The 26,643-nt window shown below is 38.0% G+C and overlaps 1 protein-coding gene and 3 non-coding genes across 5 annotated transcripts in view; 3 read left to right on the forward strand and 1 right to left on the reverse strand.

Annotated features, from left to right (window-relative positions):
- The window catches only part of hmcn1 (hemicentin 1), a 120,500-nt gene that overhangs the window by 62,784 nt on the left and 31,073 nt on the right, over positions 1-26,643 (reverse strand). For both annotated transcript variants that reach the window (XM_028445562.1, XM_028445561.1), the window contains exons 11-35: positions 25,612-25,881; positions 22,795-22,936; positions 21,665-21,792; positions 20,800-20,913; positions 20,571-20,729; positions 19,445-19,636; positions 19,269-19,364; positions 17,935-18,062; positions 17,680-17,824; positions 15,325-15,437; positions 14,393-14,552; positions 12,600-12,765; positions 12,023-12,150; positions 10,660-10,911; positions 9,460-9,555; positions 9,170-9,364; positions 6,844-6,974; positions 6,135-6,282; positions 5,888-6,014; positions 5,617-5,771; positions 5,221-5,499; positions 3,008-3,289; positions 1,845-1,953; positions 1,594-1,763; positions 1,045-1,199 (exon numbers count right to left, since the gene is read on the reverse strand). In XM_028445562.1, coding sequence (XP_028301363.1) covers positions 1,045-1,199; positions 1,594-1,763; positions 1,845-1,953; positions 3,008-3,289; positions 5,221-5,499; positions 5,617-5,771; positions 5,888-6,014; positions 6,135-6,282; positions 6,844-6,974; positions 9,170-9,364; positions 9,460-9,555; positions 10,660-10,911; positions 12,023-12,150; positions 12,600-12,765; positions 14,393-14,552; positions 15,325-15,437; positions 17,680-17,824; positions 17,935-18,062; positions 19,269-19,364; positions 19,445-19,636; positions 20,571-20,729; positions 20,800-20,913; positions 21,665-21,792; positions 22,795-22,936; positions 25,612-25,881 — 4,040 coding nt within the window. The remainder of the gene's footprint in view (positions 1-1,044; positions 1,200-1,593; positions 1,764-1,844; positions 1,954-3,007; positions 3,290-5,220; positions 5,500-5,616; positions 5,772-5,887; positions 6,015-6,134; positions 6,283-6,843; positions 6,975-9,169; positions 9,365-9,459; positions 9,556-10,659; positions 10,912-12,022; positions 12,151-12,599; positions 12,766-14,392; positions 14,553-15,324; positions 15,438-17,679; positions 17,825-17,934; positions 18,063-19,268; positions 19,365-19,444; positions 19,637-20,570; positions 20,730-20,799; positions 20,914-21,664; positions 21,793-22,794; positions 22,937-25,611; positions 25,882-26,643) is intronic.
- trnas-aga (transfer RNA serine (anticodon AGA)) lies at positions 2,335-2,416 on the forward strand. Its single transcript has one exon. It is a non-coding gene; the product is annotated as a tRNA-Ser (tRNA).
- trnas-aga (transfer RNA serine (anticodon AGA)) lies at positions 4,223-4,304 on the forward strand. The gene has a single exon. It is a non-coding gene; the product is annotated as a tRNA-Ser (tRNA).
- On the forward strand, positions 4,997-5,078 carry trnas-aga (transfer RNA serine (anticodon AGA)). Its single transcript has one exon. It is a non-coding gene; the product is annotated as a tRNA-Ser (tRNA).

The raw sequence follows: 26,643 nt of genomic DNA on the forward strand, positions 1-26,643 counted from the left end.
GCTTACAACAAAACTATTACTACCAATATTTTCATGTATAAGGAAGCCTAACAAAGCAACCAAGAGATGCAAAACAAATGAGATGAAAAAGACTATATTTTTGTGTATTTTACAGATGATGTAAGACATGGGTCAAACAGACCAGTTATCATAAGAGATGCTAACAGAAAGCTAACACAAGAGGAAGGATGATTTTTTATTAAAGGCTCCATTAATTGTGATTAATTGTAATTTAACTGTATTAACTTAGAAAATACCGTATTTTTCGGACTATTTTCTCAAAAATTGACAGTGCGCCTTATAATCGGGTGCGCCTTATGTATGAAATTAATATGTCAAAATGTTTTCGTACAACTTTGGTAAACAATGAAGCTGCACTGCTTGATGGATTTTTGGCACTTTAGGGCTACCGTAGTCAGGCGCCTCGTGGAGTGATATGTACCAGTTCTGTGCTTCAAGTTATTGTTAATGAGTTGAATAAAGTTAGACTTATCAGACTATTTTGTTTCGCTTAATGCATCTTAATAATAATAATAATAAGAATAACAAACCGGTGCGCCTTATAGTCCGAAAAATACGGTACTTGTAATTCAAGGGAGAAAATAAATTAATAATTATATTTTTTAGTGTACAGTAATTGGAAAAAATGCCGGTCACTGTAATCATAATTGAGTTGTAATTGAACATTGATAATAGTGATAATAGTGATAATAATGATAATATTGAAGACATAATTGTAATTTAAAAATGTAATTGACCACAACTCTGATTTGATTATTTCACCTCCATGTACTATATATCTGTGAATGTCTACTGTAAGTCAAAATAAAAAAAGACTTACATTAAAAATAATAAGCAAAGTATAAAAACTAAGAGTCAAATAAAACAGACCTCCACTGATAATTTGGTTGCCTTTAATGTGAAACATTTAGGTTTGAGTGTTATTCAGTAAGCGAATGATTATGTACAGTTTGTGTGACAAAGCTGGTAAATTGCATGAGTTTTTAAAAGAAATTACAAACAAATGTAAAAAACTAAACCAACCTTGAGGTGCTCCTTTGTTGAGTCAACTGGTTGGCTATTTTTGAGCCAGGTAACAGTGGGAGATGGAATACCACTAGCGATACACTCCAGTGTGATGGGCTTCTGGAGAACCACTGACCGCTCAGCGGGCCCACTAGAGCGGATAGATGGAGGAACTACATAACAAAGGAGAAAATGTTTGTTTTTTGTTGATTTTTTTGGTGGCAGAAAATTTAGCATAAAGTCTCTATTTGTCAAACAAAGAGATTATCAGACGTTTACATCTCAAGACAGTCTAGAGGAGATGAATAAATGCAATAAATGAAAGTACTTTTCACAATCAAGACCCTCACCGATGTAAAAGTAAAATATTCAGGTAGTTATCCTATAGACAATCATCTAAATCAACCAGTAAACAAAGAAACAAATAATAATCATAGTTATGTTGTTGTTGAAAGCCTCTCTCTGGTGGTTGTTTTCCCCTTTTCACTATAGTTTTCATACAAAAAGAAACGGCTCGGTTTGCATAAGTATCAAATGTAAAAGTAGACATGAAATATTTGACTCTACCTTGAACAATGACATTAAACTCCCTCTTGTCTTCTCCTGCTTCATTCATAGCCACACACAGAAAACGAGCTGTGTCTGTCACCTGAGCGCGGGAAATTATTAAATTACGTCCGCTAGCTGCAACTCGTAGCCCGTCACTCTGCTTCACTGGTTCTCCATCTTTAAACCACCTGAAAAGAATGCATACATAATCCTTTTTAAAAACATGTTTTATTTGTCTTTGTATTTTCATGTTTTAATGGAGATCATACATGGTAAGGGGTGGTGGTATCCCAGTTGCGGAACACTCCAGCTCCAAAGGGTTGTTGATTATGACTGCGCTGTCTGTGACCTCATCAGCTCCATCAACATGGGGAGGAACTATAAGGGATTGCAACATGTGTCAAACTCATGACCCGGGGGCAAAATCCGGCCTCTTTGGAGCATTCAGTTTGGCCCGCAGGAGAAAACATGAATCATTGTATAAATTTTACTCAACAGGTCTGTTGATTGTATCACATGGTTGCAGTCACAGCCCCCCACATACACACCCGAGAAAGCCCCAACCCCAACCCCAAGGCCACCCGCCAACATCCACCCCCCACCAACACCCACCCAAACCCAACCCCCCAAGGGGAGGGCCTAGAGAGCCCCCGCCCGAGACCCCAGCAGAGAAGCCGAGGCCAGTGACGCCCATATGAAACAAAGACTTGACGAAGTAACAGCTGTTGGTTTCCCATGAGGAACACAGGTCAACTGACAGTTGTCGTGGCCGAGTGGTTAAGGCGATGGACTAGAAATCCATTGGGGTCTCCCCGCGCAGGTTCGAATCCTGCCGACAACGATACAACAATGTTTTTCAACTCATCCACCAAAAATGAGGAACGATGGGGAATTCTACATGGTTGTGTTTGAAGCTACACTGCTGCAAATACAAGTTTAAAAAAACTTTACTTCATCCACAATTCTCACACATCTCCAACGAATGCCATTTTTGGCCATGGTACCATAAACATTCACACTTTAAAGATTTCAAACAAATTTCCTCTCCCCATTAATAACCATCCAGTAGGTATGGGCAACACAATTTTTGCCAAAGAAATGCAATGAAATACACAATCCAGGTCCAAACCAGATGAAACTCTGTGGTGTATTTGAGGAACCAACCCGACACAATTGAATCAATTTTAATGAAGATTGGTCAAATCGAGATATGACGTTTTGAAAGGGATTCTTTGATTTTTCAAACTGATCCAGAATCAGTATATCGATCCCCTCCAAAATCATCCATGGCCTAATGCCTACCTTTAGTTTAAAAATATTTAATCCTGCTAACAGAAAAAAAAACAAATAAACGCTGAAAAAAGAGTCACAGTTTGGGAGACACTGACAGTAAATAATCCACTATTCAAGCTCATTCATTTTCAGTTATTACCTAAAACTTTGACATCATATTTGACCTCCTTCTCCCCAGCAACGCTCGTCGCCACACAAACGTATCGTCCTGAATCCACCACGGTGGCTGAGAGGATTTCCAGTTTCCTGCCCTGCTTGAGTATGCGGACACTCTGCCCATCACGCACAGGAATGCTGTCCTTTAACCAGGTGAGGGAGGGTGGTGGATGACCCTCTGCCTGACACACCAAGGCCAAGGGTTTACCAAGGACCACTTTTTTCTCCATGGGCCCTTTGTCCCCTCCTGTAATGGTAGGAGGGACTGTAGTGGCAGAAACACAGAAAGAAAAAACTGAATAAAAGTGAATTTTCATATTGCTTTTTCTACCATCAAACAAGCAGGACAAGACCTACTGCCACTTACTGGTAGGAGGGAGAACTTAGTTACTTTCGCTAAAGATGATGACGGCCAAAAAATGCATAATTATTGCAGTATTACATTTTTGGACTATCATACAGCACTGCTCATTTCACATTAAATAAACACATTAAACAGAATGTGTAATCAACATACACCAAACACTGATTACAAGTGCTACAGCGTTTTGTCTATACATTGTACACTGTAGAGCAATGGTTCTCAAACTATTTTGGCCCAAGTACACCCATTCTTTAACTTCTGAATGCAAATACCGGTACTCCATACAACATTCTGCTCAGAATACTATAAAAGGTACTGTAGGGTACAATGTAGGAATAAATGAGTGATAACACACATTTTTAAGAATACCATTTTGTAAATAATTGGAATAAAACAGTATTTAGTGCCTCCTGAATGGATTTGTTTTTATGATTTTTATCATTTTATCATTTCTGGTGATCTCACACCTGGTGTAGGACCAATAGGTGTGTGATAAGCATGTCTGCACTACGAGAGCTGCCTCATCCCATAGTGAGCCATCTCACAAAATATTATGAAATAGAACTTTAGGTTATGTATATAGCCCTGGTTCTATGACTAATGAGTGAGATGTCTCACCAGACAACCCTTCTTGCTCGAGCGAGTGAGAAGAGGTGCTTATTTTGAATGAGGAACTGTACACTGTACACCCTCCCTCTTATAGAGGGTGAGAGCATCCCAGGCAGATGGACAGTTCTTTCCAGCCAATCCTGGATTAACAGATTGAGAAAAGTGCTTAACTCCCCTTTTTCTTTGTGTGTGTGCGTCTTTGTGACATCAGGCACTTTCACACATGTTGTCGTGGCCGAGTGGTTAAGGCGATGGACTAGAAATCCATTGGGGTCTCCCCGCGCAGGTTCGAATCCTGCCGACAACGATGTCGGATTTTTCCTGTTTTGCTAATCAAAGGCGGAATTCTACATATTTGCATTTGAAGCTACATATACAAGTTTTAAAAAGTACTTCTTTCAAAAATTCTTCCCATTGATAAAACCAAAGATCCAAATGAATCAGGTCTCCCTGTGTAGGTTCGAATCCCGCCGATAACGATATAATCTTTTCCTAGTTCACCCGCCAATGATCATGGCCATGATCATTCAGACTTTAAGGGCCTATACTACGAAGCTGGATTTTATATAAAGTCCTATATGAGTATAAAGTCTCGTCTCCTGACCCATCAGTTCTCCTGAAAGATGATCTGTACTAGAATAGGTGGATCATTCTGTGATACTGATGTGACAGCTCACAGGAGAGATGATATTTATGCATTGATGCAAATCTTTCATACCCGATGACATCCTATAGTAAACATTTAGATTTTTATCTGATTGACTGACCTACATCAGTGAGTTGATAAATCCTGCGTGCGTCAGACGCTTTCTGACCAATAAATTAAATTCAATCATTCATTCATGTATTCTTTGATGTTGCAGAGAGCCTCAGTCCTGTAAGATAATACAGGCTGTATAAAATACAAATACTATCCACCTCATGCCGTGGGCTGAACTGTAGTATATGTGTGGTTGTATTTGTGTGTGTGTCTGTTTGACATCAGGAATTTTCACAAGAGTTGTCGTGGCCGAGTGGTTAAGGCGATGGACTAGAAATCCATTGGGGTCTCCCCGCGCAGGTTCGAATCCTGCCGACAACGTAGCTTTTCATTTAATTTGAAATAGATTAAACAGTTAATGTTTGCTCTCTCTTCAAAAAGTTGTACATTTGGATACCCAACATGAGATAGATTGTATTAATGTATAAAAATTAGATGAATAACTTAATTGTCAGGCTCTTACGGTAGACGTCCAGCTCGTAGCTCTTCTCAGCGCCGCCGGCATCACTGACCACTTTGCAGATGTACTGACCAGCGTCAGACGCCTGCACCCGAGGGATCTTCAGGAAGTGACCTCGGTCCACGTACTGAGCCTGTCGACTGGACAGAATCACCTCTCCTTTACGGTGCCAGGTGATGGAGGGAGGTGGCGTTCCGCGCGCCTCACACTCCAGTGTTGCCATGGTGTCCAGCAGCACTGTAACTTCCGTGGTTATGTTTCCTCCTTTAATGGACGGTGGCACTAAACAAGAGTGCAACAGGTTTACACACAGTAGATTACTTTAGTGTCGTCCTTGTGATTTCTAGATATTACTTTGTCTGTGTACTTTATCAAAAAAAAAAAGAAAATGGATCTCACCATACACGGTCAGGTAAAATTCTTTGGACGTTTTCCCAGCTGTGTTAGTTGCACTGCACTGGTAGTGGGCTTCATCTCCAAGACGCACACTTTTAATCCTCAAAAGCCGACCTCTGTTGCTGACCTCCATGTTAGGATCACCAAGAAATACAGGCCTAATGGATAACAATGAAAAAGGCGATAATAACAATAAAAATGATGAGTAAAGGAAAAAGTGATTGAAACTGGGTTATTCTGCCAATATTATTCTTTTTTGTTCTGTGTTTCATACTTTCTGTCCTTGAACCACTGGATGGTGGGGAAGGGAACTCCTTTTACTTTGCACTCCAAACTGACATTTTGTTTGAAAATAGTTTTAACATCCTGAAGAAAGTCAGAGCCTACAATAGTTGGTGGAACTGAGACAAAAAAAAGAAAAGATAAATAAAAGAATATCAGTCTGCACAAGTGCTGGACAAAAGTGAGCAGCATTGCTGACTGTTCATGGAAAAGTGTTGCAACTTACACACACAACTTACCGACAACATTTAGGTAAAAGTCTTTATCTGCGCTTCCTGCCACATTGATGGCTTTACACGTGTAGTTTCCACCATCCTCTGCTTTTGTTGCCAGCAACGTAAGGAATTTCCCCATTTCACTCATCATGATGTTATCACCCACAACTACCTGTTAAGTAATATTGATAGAATTAGAGGAATAACACTGTGATTAAAGCCCATGTTATGGTTATTGGAATGAGTAGCCAGAATTAATGCACAAAGTCACGCAATTCCTCAGCTCAGATATTTTATTTATATTCCTTTTTCTCTTTCTTCTTTTTTTTATACTGCATTTTATTTTAACTCAATTTAGATTTGAGACAATTAAAGTACAGAATACAGTTGTGTAAGATCGTGTGTTGTGTTTTAATTTGAAAAAGAATAACTTAAGAAAAATATACAATATAGGAATGATCAGTAATCATTTTTAGCAAATTTCCAGGTGACCCCAAGGTTGAAAAACACTGAATTAGATAATTGTCAGCATGAAAATTATATTTCTTCATTTGTGCTTGTTTATCAAATAACATTATTAACATGGCCAGAACTAGGACGCAACAAAACAACACTCAAGTCATCATAATTAAAAGATTTACAACACATTCTAATACTCACATTTTATGTCGTAATAAAGGGACAGACAACACTGAATATGCTCTGATTTGTTATCCAATGGAATTTCACCTACAGGGACCCCCTCCTTGTACCAAGTGATGACTGGGGGTGGACTTCCTGTGACATCACAGACCAACTTGAAAGGATGAGTCTGGATCACGTCTTGGTGAACTGTTGTTTCGCCATCACGGATCTGAGGAGGCACTGTGGGGTGGGGGCACATACAGGTGGTAAACACACAGCAAACTTTGAAAGAATAAGCACGGGTAAACGTGTGAGCAGTTAAAGCTGCAGTATGTAGAATCATGAGACTTGTATAACAACAACCACGCTCCCTCATCCCCTCCCTGTTTCAAAACCTATCGTCCCTTACCGGTATCATCGTGAACGTGCACATCTGAGGAGCACTTAGTGACTTTTTAACAAATGTAAGGACTTTATCTTGTGCTATTGGAGAGTTTTGTGATGTTGTAGACTGAGACTCTGACATGAATGCACGTATCACTCTGTAGTTACTCCCCACATCCAGACTGCAAAATGAATTGCGTCTGTTCTCTCCACCTCGGATATGCTTCTCTTAGGTTTACACACAATTTATCCCATCCGTTATCACTCTCCCTCTGAAACCAGTACGTGGGGCAGACCATGTGCAGTCACGGAGGTCTGCGTGGACTCAAAGTGGACCTACTTTAGACTGTTGCGTCACCCTGTTAGTCTTCTTTTTTCCACTTGCTTTGTGCCTTAATTACGCCACGATGGAGACTTCTCCTGCTTGAAAGTTACTTTCTGTTTACTACAGAAGACGTGAGTGCTAAGCATGTCGAGATTAATAAATAAGAATCAGTATCTAGATACAAACGCATGCAATGCCAGTGTATCGATTCATTCAATGTGCATCGGTACAATTTACGGGACTTATCGAGATGCATGGGTACAATCCATGGTTGCATCGATTTTTTCATCCATCCACCATCCATCCATTTTCTGACCCATTGTCTGTCAGTTTTATCACGTTTTATTTCATTCTACCCTGTGTGTCTGAGGCACATTGAATGTACCAAAGTTACAACAACACAAAGGTCTGTGAGAGCAGCAGCAGCAGCTATAGATGAGATTTATAATGCACATAAAAACTTTAAATCAGGTGTAGAAAGATGGTAAACTTGACAAGAATCATGTGGTTTGTAAAGAATACAATGCTGCTAAACCTTGCACAAACTGAGGGGCTCACTCGTATTGATGCGGCGCCGCCGCTCTACCCCTACCCCCCAGGTAAATTGGACTGGTGAGAAACGTACCTTTAATATCTTTATCACAGGTAGAGGAAGCTGCCAGAGTACCGCCTTAGACAAAGACATAACTGATGACAGATCTCTTTTTAAAAGTATATTTTATTTCATTTTATTTTATTTTTTTCTTTGTTTTATGGACATTAAATATGACTCAGTAAGAGTCTGTTTACAGCAGCTGTGACTGTTAAATGATAAATAATAGTTGTTTTTTTTTAATTTGTTATTATTTTAAATGTTAATTTCTTTCTGCTCCTCACGACTGTATTAGCCTAATACCTGCTGAACAGTTCATATTAGTATCTGTGTGGCAGACAGGTTTATGGACATTGTACTATTGAAAGAGTCACTCACTGAGAGTGATGTCTGTTTAATGTTTACTGTTTAAGTTGTGACAGTGTGATTACCAGGTTTCAAATGTGAGAAACCCATTCCTGTACCTTAATGTTGAATCTGGTTCTAAATCGCTACTTGTTAAAAAGGCCTGTTTTTTTTTTTTTTTTGCTTTTTAAGAGGCCAAAAAGAAGTTGCATAAAGTGATGCATAGTACTAGTAGAGCAAAATGTGCACTTTTTTTGTTAAATTTGCTGCTTATAAGGAAATCATTAAATCCTGTGCCTCTAGTACTGTACTGAATTGCAGCTTCTTCTTTTCTATTCACATTTTTAGTATATTTTCTTTGCATCATGTTGAATTGCATCAAATCACATTGTATCGCATTGTGTAGTATTGAATCGCCATCAAATCAATATATCGTATCAAATCGGGAACAGGGGTGAATTGTATTGCATCGTATCGCCAGGGGATTCAATATATTGCTAATGTATCATATCGCCGGTAGTGTATCAAGATGCGTATCGAATTGTCAGTGATGGAGATTCACATGCCTATTGAGCGCACATTGTCTTTAGTCGGTTAGCCAATAGTAACACCCCAAATCAGCTCATGGAGCACTCTGTAAAAAGATCTCTAGTTGGTTGAAGAGTTGCATCACACTCCTTGATTTCTAAAGCTCTTATACAGGGCCAAGCGAAGCAGCAGGGGTCCTGTTTCCAACTGAAGCCAAAAACGTACATACTGCAGCTTTAAGTCAGAGAGGAGATGAATCACCGTTAACTTTGAGCTGGTACTTTTTCTCAGTGGATCCAGCATCATTGGCAGCAGTGCAGACGTACTCTCCATTGTCCAGTGGAGAAACAGAGGCCAGAATCAGCAGCGTACCGTCCTCCAGGATCGACACACCTGGCTCGTTACCTTCCAGTTCCTGGCCGTTACGCAACCAACGAATCACAGGTTTTGGGAGACCTGAACAATAAAAAGAGACAAGAGACAACTGCATTTGAACTGAAAAGATTGTGGTGTATTATTAAAGGAAGGACAGCAATGTAGAAAGTGCACACCTTTAGCGGGACAGGGGAAGGCGATGCGTTGGTTGGCCACTCTCTCCTGCAGGGGACTGTTAAAGGGAGGCTCCAGGATCTCAACAACTGGGGGCACTGAACACACCGATCAATCACAGGATCAATAAAACTACACAAAGCAGGGGTCCAATTCAGCAGAAGTGTAAAGAGTACTGATATATCCTACTCAAGTAGAAGTACTTGATTGAAATTGTACTCAAGTATAAGTAAAAGTAGGTCATACTTAAAACACTCAAATACAAGTAAAAAAGTAGCTCACCTAAATAGTGCTTAAAGTACAAGTAACTTACTTTATCTCCCCACATGTTTATTTTTGGTAATAAATCTTGCCATGGTCCCATTGCATACCGTAAACAGCTGATGTGTAAACTTAAAAAGGAAGAGATGAAATCTCACACAAATGAAACTTCATTTATTTTCCACAAAATAAAATAACACCATTGAATTCAATTCAAAATAAAAAAAGAATTTTCAGGCTATAGGTATAGCTACATTTATTAACTCTAAAACTGAGAAAATAAAACGCATTCAATGCTCGGTGCATTACGTTTAATGTGGCTGGTCGGCAATGATGTGATGCATTTGACTGTTGTCTGGTAATTTCATTTTTTGTAGTTTCACAATGTCTGTTGATCATTTTAAAACAAAAAATAATAATGTACTCAGTAACAGTTGGATTTAGAAATGTAACAAATTACTTTACTTCTTTTAAAACAAACTTAACTACAAGTAAAATGACTGATTTAGAAATGTACTCAAAAAAGTACAAGTACCCATAAAAGCAACTCAGTTACAGTAACGTGAGTACTTGTAATCCATTACTTTCACCTCTGGTGCTCAGAAGATAAACACCGGATGTATCTGAGCACTTTTACAGATACTTAGACAAAAAAAACCCCAACATAAAATTACTTTTGCATATTCACTGCGTTCACTGCATTTGTTCCCATTTTTTTTTTCCTTATTTTCTCTACAAACTGTCAGAAATGTTTCAAACTTTTTCAAAATCCACTTCACATAAAAATGTGTGAAATCAGAGTCTATCACACTATATAACAACGATTAAATCAAAGCAGATAGTTAAACTCTAAATGGTCGCTTAACCTTTAAACTGACAAGCATCAGTGTCATACACACACACACACACACACGCACACACACACACGCACACACACTTACCTTGAACCAGAAGCAGAATATCAGCCGTGGCTCTACCAGCAGAGTTCACAGCAGTGCAGGAGTAAATTCCTTCATCCTCCAGTTTTACTTTAGTCAGAGCCAGGCTACCATCAGGTGATGAAGGGTAACGTCTCTCATCCTTCATCCAGTTGATTACAGGCGGTGGGTCAGCTGTCACCACACAGGGCAGCTCCACAGTGTGGCCCACAGGTACCTTCATGACTCTGGGGCCAGGCTGGATGCTCGGGGGAACTGGAGGAAATCAGGTGCTTTTCTTAGTCCTGCTTTTGTGTAATTTGCACACATGCAAGTAGAATCACTGTGTAATTTAATTAAGTCACACACAATAACCTGGTAAACAAAACAGGAACTTTTAAATAAATAATCCAAAAAAACACTAAAAAAAAAAAAAAAAAAAAAAAAAAATCAAATATAATAAAAATAAAAAAAAAAAAAAAAAATTAATAAAACTTTTAAACAGTAACTTTTCGGTGCTCCACAAAACGCCACAGGAAATCATTCCTGCCTGTGGCAATCAAACTGTATAATTCATCACTGTAACCTCATAACTTGATTGTTGTAAATATCTGGATTATATTTGTATATTTGTATTATTATTATTATTAATAATAAGAAAATAATAATAATAATCTTTCTTTATTTTTTACTACTGCAATGTGTGTGTATCTGATCCTTATTTTTTAACAGTCTTTTACTTAATTATACACTTATTTAATGTTTATTCTTACTTTTGTCGTTGTCAAACATTTTATTCTTTTATTTGTGATTCTGATTCTGATTCAATATTTTGGAGTTGTGTGTAATGTTTCTGTTAATACTAAACACTACAATTATTTCTATTTGTTTGTGTCTGATGCAACCTCACCTTTTGAAACACACAAAAAATCAGCAAATTAACTAGTAATATTACATAAAACATTACATCAAGAGCTGTATATACAATTGTTAGCCAAGCTAAATGAGTGCGATGGACAATGAAACAACATTCCAATTAAAAATTAAACATTAAGATGAACATATGAGTAAAATATTTTGTGGACACACTATTTGGGGTGCGTTGTTAATTAATTAACATGAAAAATGGTGACTATGGTAAATATACCATGTGCTACTTGCGAAAAACTGCCAGGCATCATTGAACATCGTCTGTCAGTCATGTCAAATCACAGATTTATTATGCAGCAGCACAACAAAGATTAACATTAATACGTGATTGGTAACTAAGTTCAGCACACATATAGAAAGAACAGAGCCAGAAGTATTTCAGAAAGTTTGCATTCACTGAAGAGTAATACTCCTACACATTATGGTATTTATGAATAATACCATAAATACTACTTACCCAAAACACTGAGTTCAATGGACAGCGTCAGGTTACCAGCAATATTGGTAGCAACACACACATACAGTCCCTTGTCTGACACTCTGGTCTCAGTGATCTTCATGGATCCAGAGGACAGCTGGGTGTGTCTGAGAGGAAGAATCATCATACGTGCACAAAATTTAAACCAACCACAAAAAATGAAAGTTGAGTGGTGCAAGTTGCAGCTAATTCTCTAAAACATAAAGCCCACGCAAACTGTCATTTTACGATTAGTATTTATTCAGTGATTATCGTAAGCAGCTTCTCCAATTATTCTAACAAATCCAACACAAACCATAATGATAGCCTCTGTGGAAAGTGCACAATAATTACATCAGATCACAGGGACTCTTGGGAGTCCTGTGTTGTCTTGGAGAAAACCACTAACTGTGGGTTAGAAACAGCCAACAAACTGCCACAGTGGTTTCATCCCGAATATATTCATTATCCTCAAGTTCAACAGTTAATCTCTCAGAGAGTTGTCAGTCATTCAGTGTGAAAAAGGCATGATTGGTATAGAGTGTGTGTGTGTGTGTTTTTGTAATGTGTGTGTTACCGGGGAGAGAAAGGAGAGATGAGCTGCTTCTCTTTGGCCCAGTTGATGGTAGGAAGTGGGACACTGGTGACGTCACAAGGTAAAATCACATCATCACCCTCAATCACGGACGTCTTGGTTGGCTGAGAAGAGCCTCCGTCCCCCCCAGCTTTGGGCCTGGGTCGCACTGAGCGAGCAAACAAAAGCACAACATGAGATCCACAACTAAACTTTCTGTTAAACTAACCAAAGACTCTAAAACCCATCTGTTAGTTTAAAAAGGCATTTAAAGGGGTGGTGTGTAGCTCAGTGGGTAGAGCGCCCGCCCCATGCACGGAGGCTGCAGCTCCTCACCCACAGCGGGTCCCAGGCTCGATTCCCAGCCTGGGACCCCCTCCCGCGCGTCATTCCCTGCTCTCCCTGACCCCCTCCCTGTCTAGCAACTGCCATATAAAGGGCAACTAGAGCCAAAAAAAAATCCTTTAAAAAAAAAAAAAAAAGGCGTTTAAATAATTTATGTCGTTAAAATACGAGCACACCTTCTAACTGCAGTAAGCCGTCGTAGGAAATTGGAAACCGATTGTTGTTTGCCTTTGTTTGTTCCCCTTTGCTATTTATTGTTGTTTTGTTGCAGTAAAGACTGAAATAATTATTTGTTTTCTTTTTATCCTAACTTTGAGGTACGTGATGGCACTAGAGGGGGTACTTGGGAGACAGAGTGGAAAATGAACAAATGAAAGCATTAAAAATGTAGGTTTTTCTAATGTTTATTTTTAGTTAAAAATTACAATCATTACAATGATGATGACATCATCTTGATTTGAACATGAACTGAAAATACAAAGGTCAGCGTTGGTCCCACACAAGACGGGAAATGACAGGAAATAATAAAAAACGTAGAAATGGATCCATTCAGCAGCCTCTAAATATGGTTCCATTCCACTTATTTACAAAGTTAGATTCTTTCAAAGGTGTGTTATAACTCATTCATTCCATTATTATGCTCTATAGTTGTTGTTTTTTTTATCGTATTGTATAGTAAAATGTTGTCGTTGGACAAAGGGTTTACTTGGATTTAGAAATTAGAGAAAGGGGTACTTGAGCAAAAACAAATTGAGAACCACTGTTCTTGGGCAAACATGGCAAACCCGCAGTCCGGGGTCCCACACCTGACCCTCAGACCCCCAAAGTAAATGCACAAAATGACTGAAATTATACACAATAAACCATAGATTACCAAGATAACAGCATAAAACACACAAAAAAATACTCCCAAAACATACAAAAGTTTCCAAAAGAACAACAATAATAAACAAAATGACAATGAAAATACAAAAAATGACTCCAAAAACAAACTAAAGCTAAAAAGCAAAAAACAGCAAAAAATAAATAAATAAATAAATACAGAGAATGATTCCAAAACGCCACAAGAATGACAACTGAAACACGCGATTGTAACACAAAAACACACAAAATGACAACTAAAATACATAAAATGTCTCATAATAACACACAAAAAAACACAGCCAATTACACAGAATATACAAATACAAAATAACACAAATAGCAACAAAAACACACATAAACCCTTTGTTCTTTCCTGTATGAATGCTCAAATTGTCATTATTCTAAATGCTGACATGAATGTTGATAATGTGGCCCTTGGATCAGACAATCGCATTTTTGTGGCCCCGGCTGTGATAAAAGTTTCCCATCTACGGTATCAGGAAGTCTTTAGTATATTAATATTTAATGTGTGGCATCTCTATGATAGTGGAAGCTTCATTCAGCGCTAAATCAGTGATGCAGTTTACCATAGACAGTGAGCTGGACCTTCCTCGAAGCCTGTCCTGCAGCATTAGTGGCTGTGCAGACAAACTCTCCAGTTTCATCTCCAGATGGAGACGAGATGTGGAGGCTTCCATCAGTATCAGTGGAGAAAGCTGGACCACCCAGATTCAGCTGTTCCCCACTCTACAACACAAGTCACAGCAGGCAAAGAGAAAGGGTTGTGGTTTATTTAACAAAGTGTCTAGAGATACGTTAAACGTAGCCATAGCCCCCCGTAATGTGCCTGAGTTTTCATTGTGTCAGGATAACCGAGTGGTCTAAAGGGTCGCACTCAAGGATTCTTCCTTCCGCTGATGTGGGTTTGAATCCCACTTTTAACATATTTAACACCTTTAAAAATACCTATCTGACAAAAATAAATATTTAAGGGTTACGGATAGGGCTAAAATAAAAGGGTTAGCAGGGTAGCTAAAAATAAATATGAGCTAAAATAAAACTGATGGAACTTTAAGTCACGTGGTGCACCTATCACGTGATCTAAACTGGGCAATGAGGGGAGCTGCGTATGCATAGAGTGGAAGTCTATGGACACTTTTAACGTATCCATAGCCACAGCCTTTATTCTACTTCAATAGCAGTCAACATGTAAGAAAAATTGCTTCTACCTAAAAATGCCTAAACCCATAATCTTATAGAATGTGTTGCCCTTTCTTTATGTGATGTGAGCAGCTACATGATCTTAGCAGGGCCCAGATTCATACATACTAGCAGAACAGTCCAGTTTAACAGCAAAGCTTTAACAAGCACAAGAAACAAGTCTTTAAACATGGAGCAGAGGGAGAGACTCACCACATATACCAAGCTTAGTGTTACAAATACAGAGGATGTGGTACAAGCTGTAACACACTTGGACAAATAGCGTCAACATATCTGACACACATTGGCAGACACACACCTTGGCCCAGGTGATGTCTGGAGGGGGCGTTCCACTGGCACGACAGGGCAGAGAGATGGGCGTTCCCTCCATTGTGCTGAATATCTGAGGGCCATGCTGAATAGTAGGGATCACTGTAGCAGCAACAACAACACATTTAAACAGTTTTACACTGTCATGGGCTTACATTCCGACATTATAAACACATTGTATTCAACATATTTTCCCTCAATAGTTGTACATATTTACTGAATTATGACAAAAATTCAATTCCTGCATGATTGATTTCACTGGTTTTACTTATGATAATGTTTTGTAACTGTACTAATGAAACCACGGTGTCTGCTGGCAGAATGACAACAGACACTTGTTTCTACAGTCACTAGGTGTCAGTGAATCACATCAGACAATGTTAAACTACCTCATTGCATTTTAGCTTGGAGGTTAAATGGCCTTTTTTTCAAAAAACTTACTGGACACTTTTGTAGATGTATGTGGTTAGTTAAAAAAATAAACACTTTTTTGAAAAATGCAGTTTTGTTTTTGATATTTGTACTTGAATTACAGTTAGTTACATTTAATTGTTCTCAAAAGTAAAAAAAATTAAATAAATAGTATTTCATTCCATTTTGTACTTGTGAAGGGGAAATTTGTCATGTTTGATGTCCCGATGTATATCATATTGTCTAATATCAGAATATTTTGTATTGTGACATGTAAATCGCGAACAATATCGTATTATCAGATTCATGGCAATGCAACACTCCTCATAATTAAACTTCCTTTTCCATTTTTCTGCGTGGTGTATATTATTAATTAGGTCTTTTTGAAACTTACACTAAACTAGTAGAAGGTTGAAATTCCCATGTCTCTTTTGATCTCCACTGTAAACACCTAGTTTGCAGACATGTAGGATGTGGAGTCCCATAGACGCATGCTTAGAAGTAGTTTCACTTCACTTTTAACCTTAATTTCTTGTGTTCCTTTGCCAGACAAGGAGGACACTGATTTCTGTTCTATTTAGTTCCCAGTATTCCCTGTGACATCACCTCACGCTGTGAGAAATTCAATTTCAGCCAGATTCAGATCTTTCTGTATAAGCCCCAAAATAAAAAATGTTCTGCAACTTTCATTCCATGAAAATAACACAAATGTATAAGGAAGTCACTGAATACTTGGGGCAAACACAAGAATGAAGTAAAAACACTTCTATGCATCTGCCTATGAGACTCCACATCCCACAATGCAACACGTGAAACTTTTCTGACATGTCTACAAGCCGATGCTTTACAGTCGGGATCAAAACAAACCTTCGAGCAGCGATTTCAACCTTCTACATTTGTTTGTGAGTAAACAGTCTTTGATTTATTGATCTATGGCAGTGGTTCCCAAACGGTGTGTTGCGGCACAAGCAAGTCCGGGTGTGCCGTGGGATTTTGTGACAACCATACATTATTATTTAGGGCCCTATAAAATCCAAGTTAATGGAATCGCGGAGGGAATCACGGAATCAACCAATGAAAACGGAATCTACTGTTGAACATGGAAATGGACAGAATCGGCATGTGTCATTACGGTCTGGGATGATGTCATCAGGATCATTTAAATTTGGTTAATTTAAATTAAGTTGATCAAAACTTAATCAATAAACCTGCTCAGATTCAGTAAACCATTGATTTGCATTAATGCTCTCATAGATCTTTATATTACATATAAATAATTAAAAAGGAGCAGTCAGAAAAAATCACTACAACTTATATCAACCTTTTAAATGTATCTTACTTTATTTTTGACACACATTTTTGTTTAATTATAGGTTTTTTTTTTATTTATTAGTATTTATTTTGTTTTCTCATAGAAGTTAAAAACTAATATTTTCTGAAAAAATGTATTAATATTTCTAAAAAATAGAATTTAAAAAAATGAACGTGGAAAACACGGAATTTGGGAAAAAATAAAACGGAATTTGGAAATTCGGGTTTTATAGGGCCCTAATTATTGCAATGTACAACTACACAAAAATAATTATTTTTTAATTTACTACTTTGTATGCACTCACTTCATAATACAGAGGCAAAATCTACCTAAATTGTATTTTAAATATTTTGTTAATACATATTTATATATACTATAGTAATATAGTTGTCTTTGTTACATTTTATTTGGCATTAGTGAATAATTATGCACATTTACATGATATGAGTGATAACGTGTGTTATAAAGGCTGTTTTGCACAATAGGTGTGCCTTCAGATTTTTACTTTTCCTTTGGTGTACCTTGGGTACAAAAAGTTTGAGAACCACTGATCTATGGCACATACACTGTCTTTATCTGAAGAAGAAAAAAAGATCATTTCCAGCAGATTCCATGCATTACCATAAACATAGACGGTGGTTGTCTGATTGGTGGCTCCAACAGCGTTCTCAGCCAGGCAGGTGTAGTCCCCAGCATCGTCCAACTGGATCCTCTCAATGTGTAGACTGCCATCCCTCCTCACTGTCATGTACTGGTCTGAGGTCACCTATTAGATTGCAAGCAAAGGAAATCTAATGAAAATTCTGAATAAAACCTAAAAAATAAGATTTGGTAAAACAATGACAAAAGAGTAAGTTTTTTGCGTCTTTCTCTGACCAAGCCGTAGTTGTGCAGCCATTGCCTCTCAGGTAGTGGATTACCCCCCAGCAGCACACAGGGAAGAGTCATCTGCTGGTCCTTGATCACACTCAGCACCGCTGGACTCACTGCAATCACTGGCAAAACTGCAAATACACCCAAAACAATCACAGAATGAATACATCTATTAGAACATATTGAAAAAACAATATCAAAACAGCCCAATCCTTCCTATTTTTCCCTGCATGCCATAGGTGTAGGCATTTGCGTCTAACCTTTGGCCCACATATAAGAGTTCAGTGTGTTTCCATTGCAGGAAAAGTGAAGCAGAAATAGTACCGTACTTAACAAGACACATGTGTTCAAACGCACCACCTCAAATGTGCTAATGAACTCACACTCACATGCAAACTCTCAAACAGTAACACACAAGCACAAAGACCGTACAAATAACAGTAGGTTACCTTCCAATCAGTTGACTCTTAAAACCAGGAAAGCATCTTTTGACCACGCTTTAGAAGTAAAAAACATAACTACTTACTTTAAAATGGTGTATTGGATTTACCTTTGTACCATTCTCGAACAAAGAGAGTTGCTTAACCCTCAAATATTACTAACACATTTTACCCTTGGGTCGATCTGAACGCAGGGATATTTGCCTCCAGAAAATGATTTTCAGAAAAATGTTGACCAAATTTTTGTGTTTTTGTTTATTAATTGAATACATAAATAACCCCTTGATAATGAAACCTGGACCTGTTCTCTAGCACCACCATCAGGCCAAACTTTTAAATTAGAATGAATTCATCTTGAATAGTTTTCATCCAAACATTAATAACCACAGGAGTATGAACCCTACTGGCTGTGGTGATGATATAAACTTTCACACATGGGTCACACACAGACAGACAATTTTATACAGCTAAAACAGCTTGGGGTCAAATTGACCCCAGAGGAACACCAATGCTACAACATGCATTTAAAAAACACCATCATGATTATTTTATGCTTAATAAATTATACCCATCAACAGAAAAAATCTGAAGTAAAAAATTTAAAAAAATGTCAACTATTATTTTTTGAATCGTGAACATTAAATGGGGTCAAACTGACCCAAAGGATAATAGGAGGGTTACGAGTTAATGAAACGCTTCTATTGCCATCATTTAATCATCTTTAAGAACAGAAATGATTGCACATAATTTGCGTAATCTTATCTATTATCATTCCACACTGCATTTTAGTGGAGTATCACATGTATCCCAGAGCTTAGCTTGAATAATTGTGGGTTTTCTTTTAGTTTATGAACAGCTATTAGGATGTTGGTGTTTCTCTCTGCTGTCTGTTCTTACCCAGCCCAGTCACCGTCAGGTTTGCTCGACTTTCGATTCTTCCAAAGTGGTTTTCAGCCTGGCACACGTACACGGCCTCATCCTCCACCCACAGTTCTGACAGAAACAGGAGCCACAAGGAATCAACTAACTACAGGTAACGCGTTCCAGTCAAACACACATTGGAGGCTACATACTGGTAATGTGCAGGTCACCCTTCCTCTGTGAGATGCTGCCGTGAACACGGCGCTTGCCAAAAAGTGCGACTCCATCCTCTCTCCGCCAGCTGACCTGGGGTTCAGGGTGACCTTGGGCATGGCACGGGAAGGTCACGTTGAGACCAATGTCCACTGCAACATCCGTGGGCTCTCGACTAAACGTGGGAGCAGCTGCAGTAACCACAGTTTATGACAGAAGTGGAAAACGCAATTGAATGACTGATTGTAAAAGATGAAAGTATGTTATTAGCAAGTGGCCAAGATTCTTTCTGCATTATCCATCTGTCGGGAAGCATTTCATCCCAGTGATCGTATTAAGTATGTGTGTTGGAACAAAGATCCAGACAATTTCCTCTTCAGAGACCACAAGCTTGAAATATTTGAAAATCTGGCTCTGGAACGTAGTTTGACAGCCTCGCAAAGTGGATGAAATCACACACAACGTTTCTGTTTTCTTCACTTTGTAACAACTTTCAATTATATGTCCTCACATGTCTCTTCTTTGTTTCTTTAACCTTTTTATTTGGCAAGTCAATGCATTTTCTGTTTTTTTTTGTTTTCACATTTGCTAGAAATATCTAATATCTAACTCTTGCAAACAAAACATCTGATTAACACAGCACGTCTGACGATAATGCAGTGACTATGAAACAATTTTAAATTTAGAAAATCAAAAAAGATTAAGATCAGAGCAATAATTGGATCTAAATAGTTGCAAAATGTGTGTCTAAAAACTAATGAAAACATTATCTAAAAAATAATAATACTTTTATAATATAATATATTCTATATCTTGTGTCAGCAAGTCAAAATGAATACTGTCCTCTTGATATTTGTATTAAGGTCACATTTAACCTTCTGACAGGCTAATTTGCCATTTCTATGTTGCACAAATGTGCTTTACAAATATTTTTAAAATAATAATAATAAATACATTAAAATCTAAGAAAATTTCCTTAAAAAACAGCTTAAAAATGGTTTATAAAGGCTTGATTTACAGTAGTTGATTGCTACATTATTTATTTATTATGGTGACCAGTAGGAAATAGAACCTGTCTCACTCTAATGCCTTTACATTTTTGAATACATTTAGTGCTGCTCTTACCACCAACATCCAGTGAGATCTTTCCTGAGGAGGTGCCGGCATTATTAACTCCCAAACAGGTGTAATCTCCTGCATCAGCATCCTGGGTGTCCCTGATGGTCAGAGTCCCTGCCTGAGTGTCCACCTCCAGGAGAGATGAGGAGTGCAAGCGGACGTCGCCTTGTAATTAAAGCAATCGTATTGTTTAGTTTGCTTGTTTTTTTCCTCCTTTAATATTTGTGAATGTTACCTTTATACCAGCGGATCTCAGGCTGAGGGACTCCAGTTGCGGAACACGCCATCACAGCTGTGTCACCAATGCCAATGAGGATTTCACTTAAGGACGCTGTTACCACTGGGAATTCTGGAAGGAAAAATCCACACCAGATGAAGGTAAATAAACATTACACTAGTGCAGGGATGTCAAATTCATTTTAGTTCAGGGGCCAAATACGGAGCAGTTTATCTGAAGTTGACTGTAGATTATAGGTGGGAAAATGAGTAATTTAATCATTATTGTGCTCTCGTTTGCACTTTCAGATATAAATAATTTATAACATATGTACGGCACTGATAATATCGAAGCATTAAGTTACAGATATCAGTCCAGGCAGGATCTTCACTTCCAATTTATTTTTTGGGTTTTGTGGCCAATTTTTATGTAAATTGGGGAAAATCCTCTGTAATTATTTGAGGACAATTGCAGAATTTTGGAAGAAGAAATGACAGTTCTTTTAAAACGGTTGGAGATTAAAAATTATTGTGGAGTTTCATTGAATTGTTATTGTATTTCATTGAATTTGTATTGTATTTGGTATTATTTTGGAGATATCTAGCTGAGAAAGTTATTGTTTATTTAGCATTTATTGCTTATTTAACAGGGACATTGTGCAATTGTCAATTGACATTGTCACTTACACCAGAGTTAGCAAAGAGCTCATTTACATCTGCAGTCCCACAACTGAAGTAGTTGGTAATTTACACAATCATTCATGGTTTCCGGCAAATTGGACGCTCTGAAGGGCCGGATTTGGCCCCCGGGCCTTGAGTTTGACACATGTGTACCAGTGGGTTATTGCTGAATCTGTCTGTGTGCAATGACATGTGCCACCCACCAATGTAAGTAAGTGTTGAAGTCATCTTGTCAGTCCCTGCGTCGTTGGTGGCCAGGCATCCATACACACCTTCATCTTTTCTCTCCATGTTTTTTATGACCAGGGTACCATCAGGGATCATTCTGTGTCTGAACACAAACACAATGGCAAGGCTAGGCAAATTTAATTGTATAGCGCATTTCATACACAAAGCAATTCAATAAGCTTTACATGATAAAAAAGTGTTTAAACAGTAAAAATCATTACAACAGTCCAGTATGCTGGAGATAAAAGCATGGACCAGCTTCTCCTGATCTTTCTGGGTTATGACACCTTTCACTCTGGAGATGTTCTTTAGGTGATAGAAGGCTGTTTTTGCAGTTTATTTAATCTGACTGCTGAATGTCAGGTCTGAGTCAATCACAACATCAATGTTTAGCTGTAGCTTTTAGAGATACTCGCTGACAGCAGTCCTCTTTTCCATGTTACCAAAGAGAATCACCTCCATCTTGTCATGATTCATCTAGCAGTTGACCTTTTCTAAGCAGTCACACAACATCTCTATGGAACCATAGTCATCTGGGTTCAGTGCTAGGTTTAGTTTTGTGTTGTCTGGGTAGCTCTGATATTCAACCTTACAGCTCTGTAGAATTTGTCCTAAAGGAAGCATATAAAAGCTAAACAGAAGGGGTCCAATAACAGCGCCCTGAGGAACCCCACATGACATAGGTAATCAGTCAGATTCAAAGTTTCCAATGCTTAAAAATCACTTTGCTCCTCCAAGTAGGACTTAAACCATTGCATTACTTTTACATTTGGTAAAATGGAGAAGTGAAGTCTCCCAGCATGATGTCATCAGTTTTATCTCCCTGCTTTTGTCTACAAGGCTCTCACTTTTTTTTAATCCTTGTAGAACAATTTTACCTAATCTCTAACAAAAAAGGAGAGAAAAAAACCCTCTGAGAGGGGAGAATTTAGCAATATCCAGTGTGTCATTGTAATTATTCTATTGGAACAAACTGGTGATAATAAAACTAGCAATCAAACTGGTAAATATTGGCATGTTTTTATGGCAAGATTTGTCCAAACACTGTTTAAAAGTCGAATTCCAATATATTTGTCCCTTAATAGATAAACAAGCAATGGTGCACCTGCTGGTTGGCGTCATAAACATGTCGTTGTAGGTCCAGACCAGTCGAGGAGGAGGATAACCGCTGGCTGAGCATCTGATCCTGACATCATCTCCTGACATAAATGTGTGGTTTCCAGGCTCCACTGACACGCGTGGCACTTCTAGATAAAAAAAAAAACAAAACAAAAAGAACCACTGTTTTATTCACCAATGTTTTTTTTACTTAATTATTTAGAAAAACTGCAAAGCCTTTTTTGGGGTTTACAAGTTTACATAAGCTCTTTATACAAAGACCTTACATCACAGAAAAGTCAGAAGTCAAAAGAAAGCTTCTCCAAAGATGAGTTAAATTCACAGCATGTAACACAAACTTTTATGGATATAGGAAAAGGATTTCTATTACAACAACCAATAAAATTTAACAGCACCAGAATGAACATTGACTCCAGTTCTGGAGAAGTTCTGGCATCTCAAGTGATGTTTAAATCAATTCATGATGTGTAACGCATCCCCTTTGTTCTCATCGCTGACATTTCCAGCTAAAAGAAAACCAGTTTGTCTTCCTTCCAACAACAGAAACACAGGTTTAGTCTATAAAACACTATTTTCCAAGGGTTTACATTCCTTTTTCCTGGCAAGGAGAAGTGGACAGGAAGGAAAGTTGCCCTTTTCTGTGTGCCCTCTATAAAATAACATGTGGGAATGTGCTGGTGTGATCGAGGCTCCTGCAGTTACAGGTTGAAAAGGTTGCAGAGACACTCAAAGTACAGTAGGTGTGAAGGAATGTACGAAGATCTGTACCTGAGCTTGAACTTGAGATGTCAGAGACACTGCATTTAGTTAGACATACGGCACAGATGCTGCATATGATTTCACAGACACATTAAGTTGTTTTTTTTGTCACATCGAACATATATTCAGGCAAAAGGTGAACAGTTTGTGTCCCAGGTCTAACTTCCCATTTAGATTTATAGAGAAAACTGGCAAATTAATGAACTGTAATAGGATTTAGTCTTAAATAACATTATCTTATTTCATTTATATATATATATATACAGCATATAATAAAATAAACCACTGGTGTACACATACTCCTGTCCAAGATGTCAGCAGACCAGCCCGACATCAAAGGAAGAATAATAACTAAGTTGGGCCTCACCTAAGGGTCATGAGGAGAACCCCTGAGCCTTTTTACCACGAATTCAGACAGAAAGACACACAAGGAAAAGTAAAGCACAAGAAACTCTTCAAACTAATATTGAAGATATGAACAGTTACAAGTCTGCAGTAAATTAAAAAGCAAAACATTGATAAATATAACAAAAAAAAAAAAAAAAAAAACAGTATGAGAGTCAAAGGAGAACCTCGTCACTCACTGAGACGCAACTAATGAAAGACTTCATCCTTTGCAGCGCTGCAATTAGGCCTTTAGACTCACTGAGAGACAACAAACCTCTCCAGGAACTGAAATTTAGGTTAAAAAAAAGAAGAAAAAAGCTGTTTCTCAAGGTGTGATGAAGTACAATTTATTTTTGTTCCTATAACTAAATAGACATAAAGACAATAAAACCTCAGATGAGGTCAATAGTTAATGCTGAGATAATAAACAGGGCACAAGCCAAGTTGAATAATGTCATTGGCTGGGTTGGAAATCGCATACTAACGTACGACACTAAGTCTGACGTCGAAATTAGTATGTAGTGCGTTCCAATTAGATTGTATGGAAAGATTGAGTACACGAGAAATAGCTGTATGCATACTATATTGGGACATTATTGAAGTATGCACGGTGAGCACACTAGCCATACCCAAACCGCGCCATGATGCATTGTGAGCGGACCATAAAATCTTCCTGAGAGCGGCTTCAAACTATTAGTCAAACATAGCCATTTAAAAAAAAAAAGTGTCTTTTCTTGTCCTCCATTAGTCTTTATCGTTTTCGTAAATAGGGCTCTTGTTTTGAAATTAACCAGAAGGTTAGTCAGTAGCACAATAGCGGGTCTCCGAAAATCTGTATTTCCACGAGTTTTACGGATCAAATGAGCACATGTTGATATTATACTTGGTCACTTTCTTACGGAGCCCCTAAAGAGACACGGATATATATATATTTTTTTTCATTGTGTGCTCACGTAAAAGGTACACGCGAGCATGTGATACTAGTATTGCGTAAAGGTAATTGTTAACCCTAACCCTAAGGCTGAAATAAAGCTTTACTAGATCCTCGAACATTATTAACTCCTTATGAGCAGAGCATGCAGCCTGATGACTGATGTTTATAGGCGCGCACAAAAAACATTTCGCTTTCAAAGCTGGCAAATCAACTGAGACATTTAGCATCTTGGGAAACTTGGAAGTATACTTCAGTCATCGTCCTAATCCTCCTAACCATACTTACGGTATATATATATATATACACATATACTTATAATAGTATATAGTAGACAGTATATACTCATTGAGTGTGTAGTGTGTACTATGTTAGCATACAATTTTGAAATCAGCCAAAGTGTTTAGCCTCAGGATAGAAGGTTCAAACATTTATTATATTCTTCTGATAATGGATGTTAGCAGCAGTGTTATATTATCAATTTGTGGCGAAGAACTCAACAGTTGTTGGTGGAAATTGTTCAAGAAGGAAATTATAGCATGTGTTTATTATTCTCACACATCTGACAAATCCTTTGAATGACTTGCAGAGGGCAGGGTATTTTAAGGATAATCAGATAGAGGAAAAAAAGAGAGAAAAAAACAAACAGCTGATAAACTGCTAAGCAGGAACTATCTGTGCTTTCTTACATTCTGATTGGTTAAATAAATAGCACACACTGCTCACCCTGCACAGTGAGGTAGATCCTCCCTGCCGTCACGCCGCCTTCATTTATAGCGACGCACTCATACCAGCCTGAGTGTTCGACCGTTACTGCAGACACTTGCAGCGACAGGTTGGTCAGGATGTTCACCCGCGGGTCCACGCGTACATCGTGGCCTCCTCTCAGCCAGGTGAGGTTAAAGGTCACCGTACTGACCACGTGGCAGGTGAGGACTGCGTCGGCGCCGGGGGGAGCCGTCACATTGCCGTCGACTGTGACAGCTGGAGGAGGCTCTGCAGTAAAAAAAAAAAAGCACAAGTATGGAAACCGTGGGAATGTTCTGAGACCAAACGGTTTTAAATATGTCCAAAAATAGGAAAAAAATCAGTTTATGGGATAAATCAATGAAACAGTGTTTTCCAGCTTTTGCACAGCAGCGCCATTTTGCTGAAGGCATCACTGCCAAGACAGTTTTAGTTGTTTTAAGTGGATCAAATTGTATTTTCATGTCAGTTTAGAAAAAAAGCAAAGGTAAGGAAAATATGAGTTTTAAGAACAGGAATATTTGTGTTCCAAATAATAGCTGTCAAATATCTACACCAGAGGCTCCCAACCTGTTTTGGGTTGTGACCCCATTTTTATACCACAACCCCAGATACATTTTTTCTTTTACACTTAGTTTTTTGATCATGTTTATTAAAGTATGTTACAAATACAGAGTAGCCAGGATTAGTGCACTAAGTGCACCACCTCAGATATGTTTTACTGGACTTTATTTGAACTAGATTCATAATTGAGAAAGTTTAAGTATTTTACAGTTATTTGATATTTAATTTGTGTGATATGTATCTAAAAAAAATAATAATTTAAAAAAAAGTTAGCTTGTATTTCCCAACCCCAAGGTAAAAAAAAAACAATCTACACGATTGTTGTTGTGGTAGCTATCACCTCAATCATGCTTTGTTTCTCTATCATTTGTCTGCTTAGTGCTGGTCATACTGAACAATAAATAACAATTTTGAAAAATCATATTGGGACAAAAAGCTTCACTATCG

The sequence above is a fragment of the Gouania willdenowi genome, chromosome 4 (genome assembly GCF_900634775.1).
Source record: "Gouania willdenowi chromosome 4, fGouWil2.1, whole genome shotgun sequence".
Lineage (NCBI taxonomy): Eukaryota > Metazoa > Chordata > Actinopteri > Blenniiformes > Gobiesocidae > Gouania > Gouania willdenowi.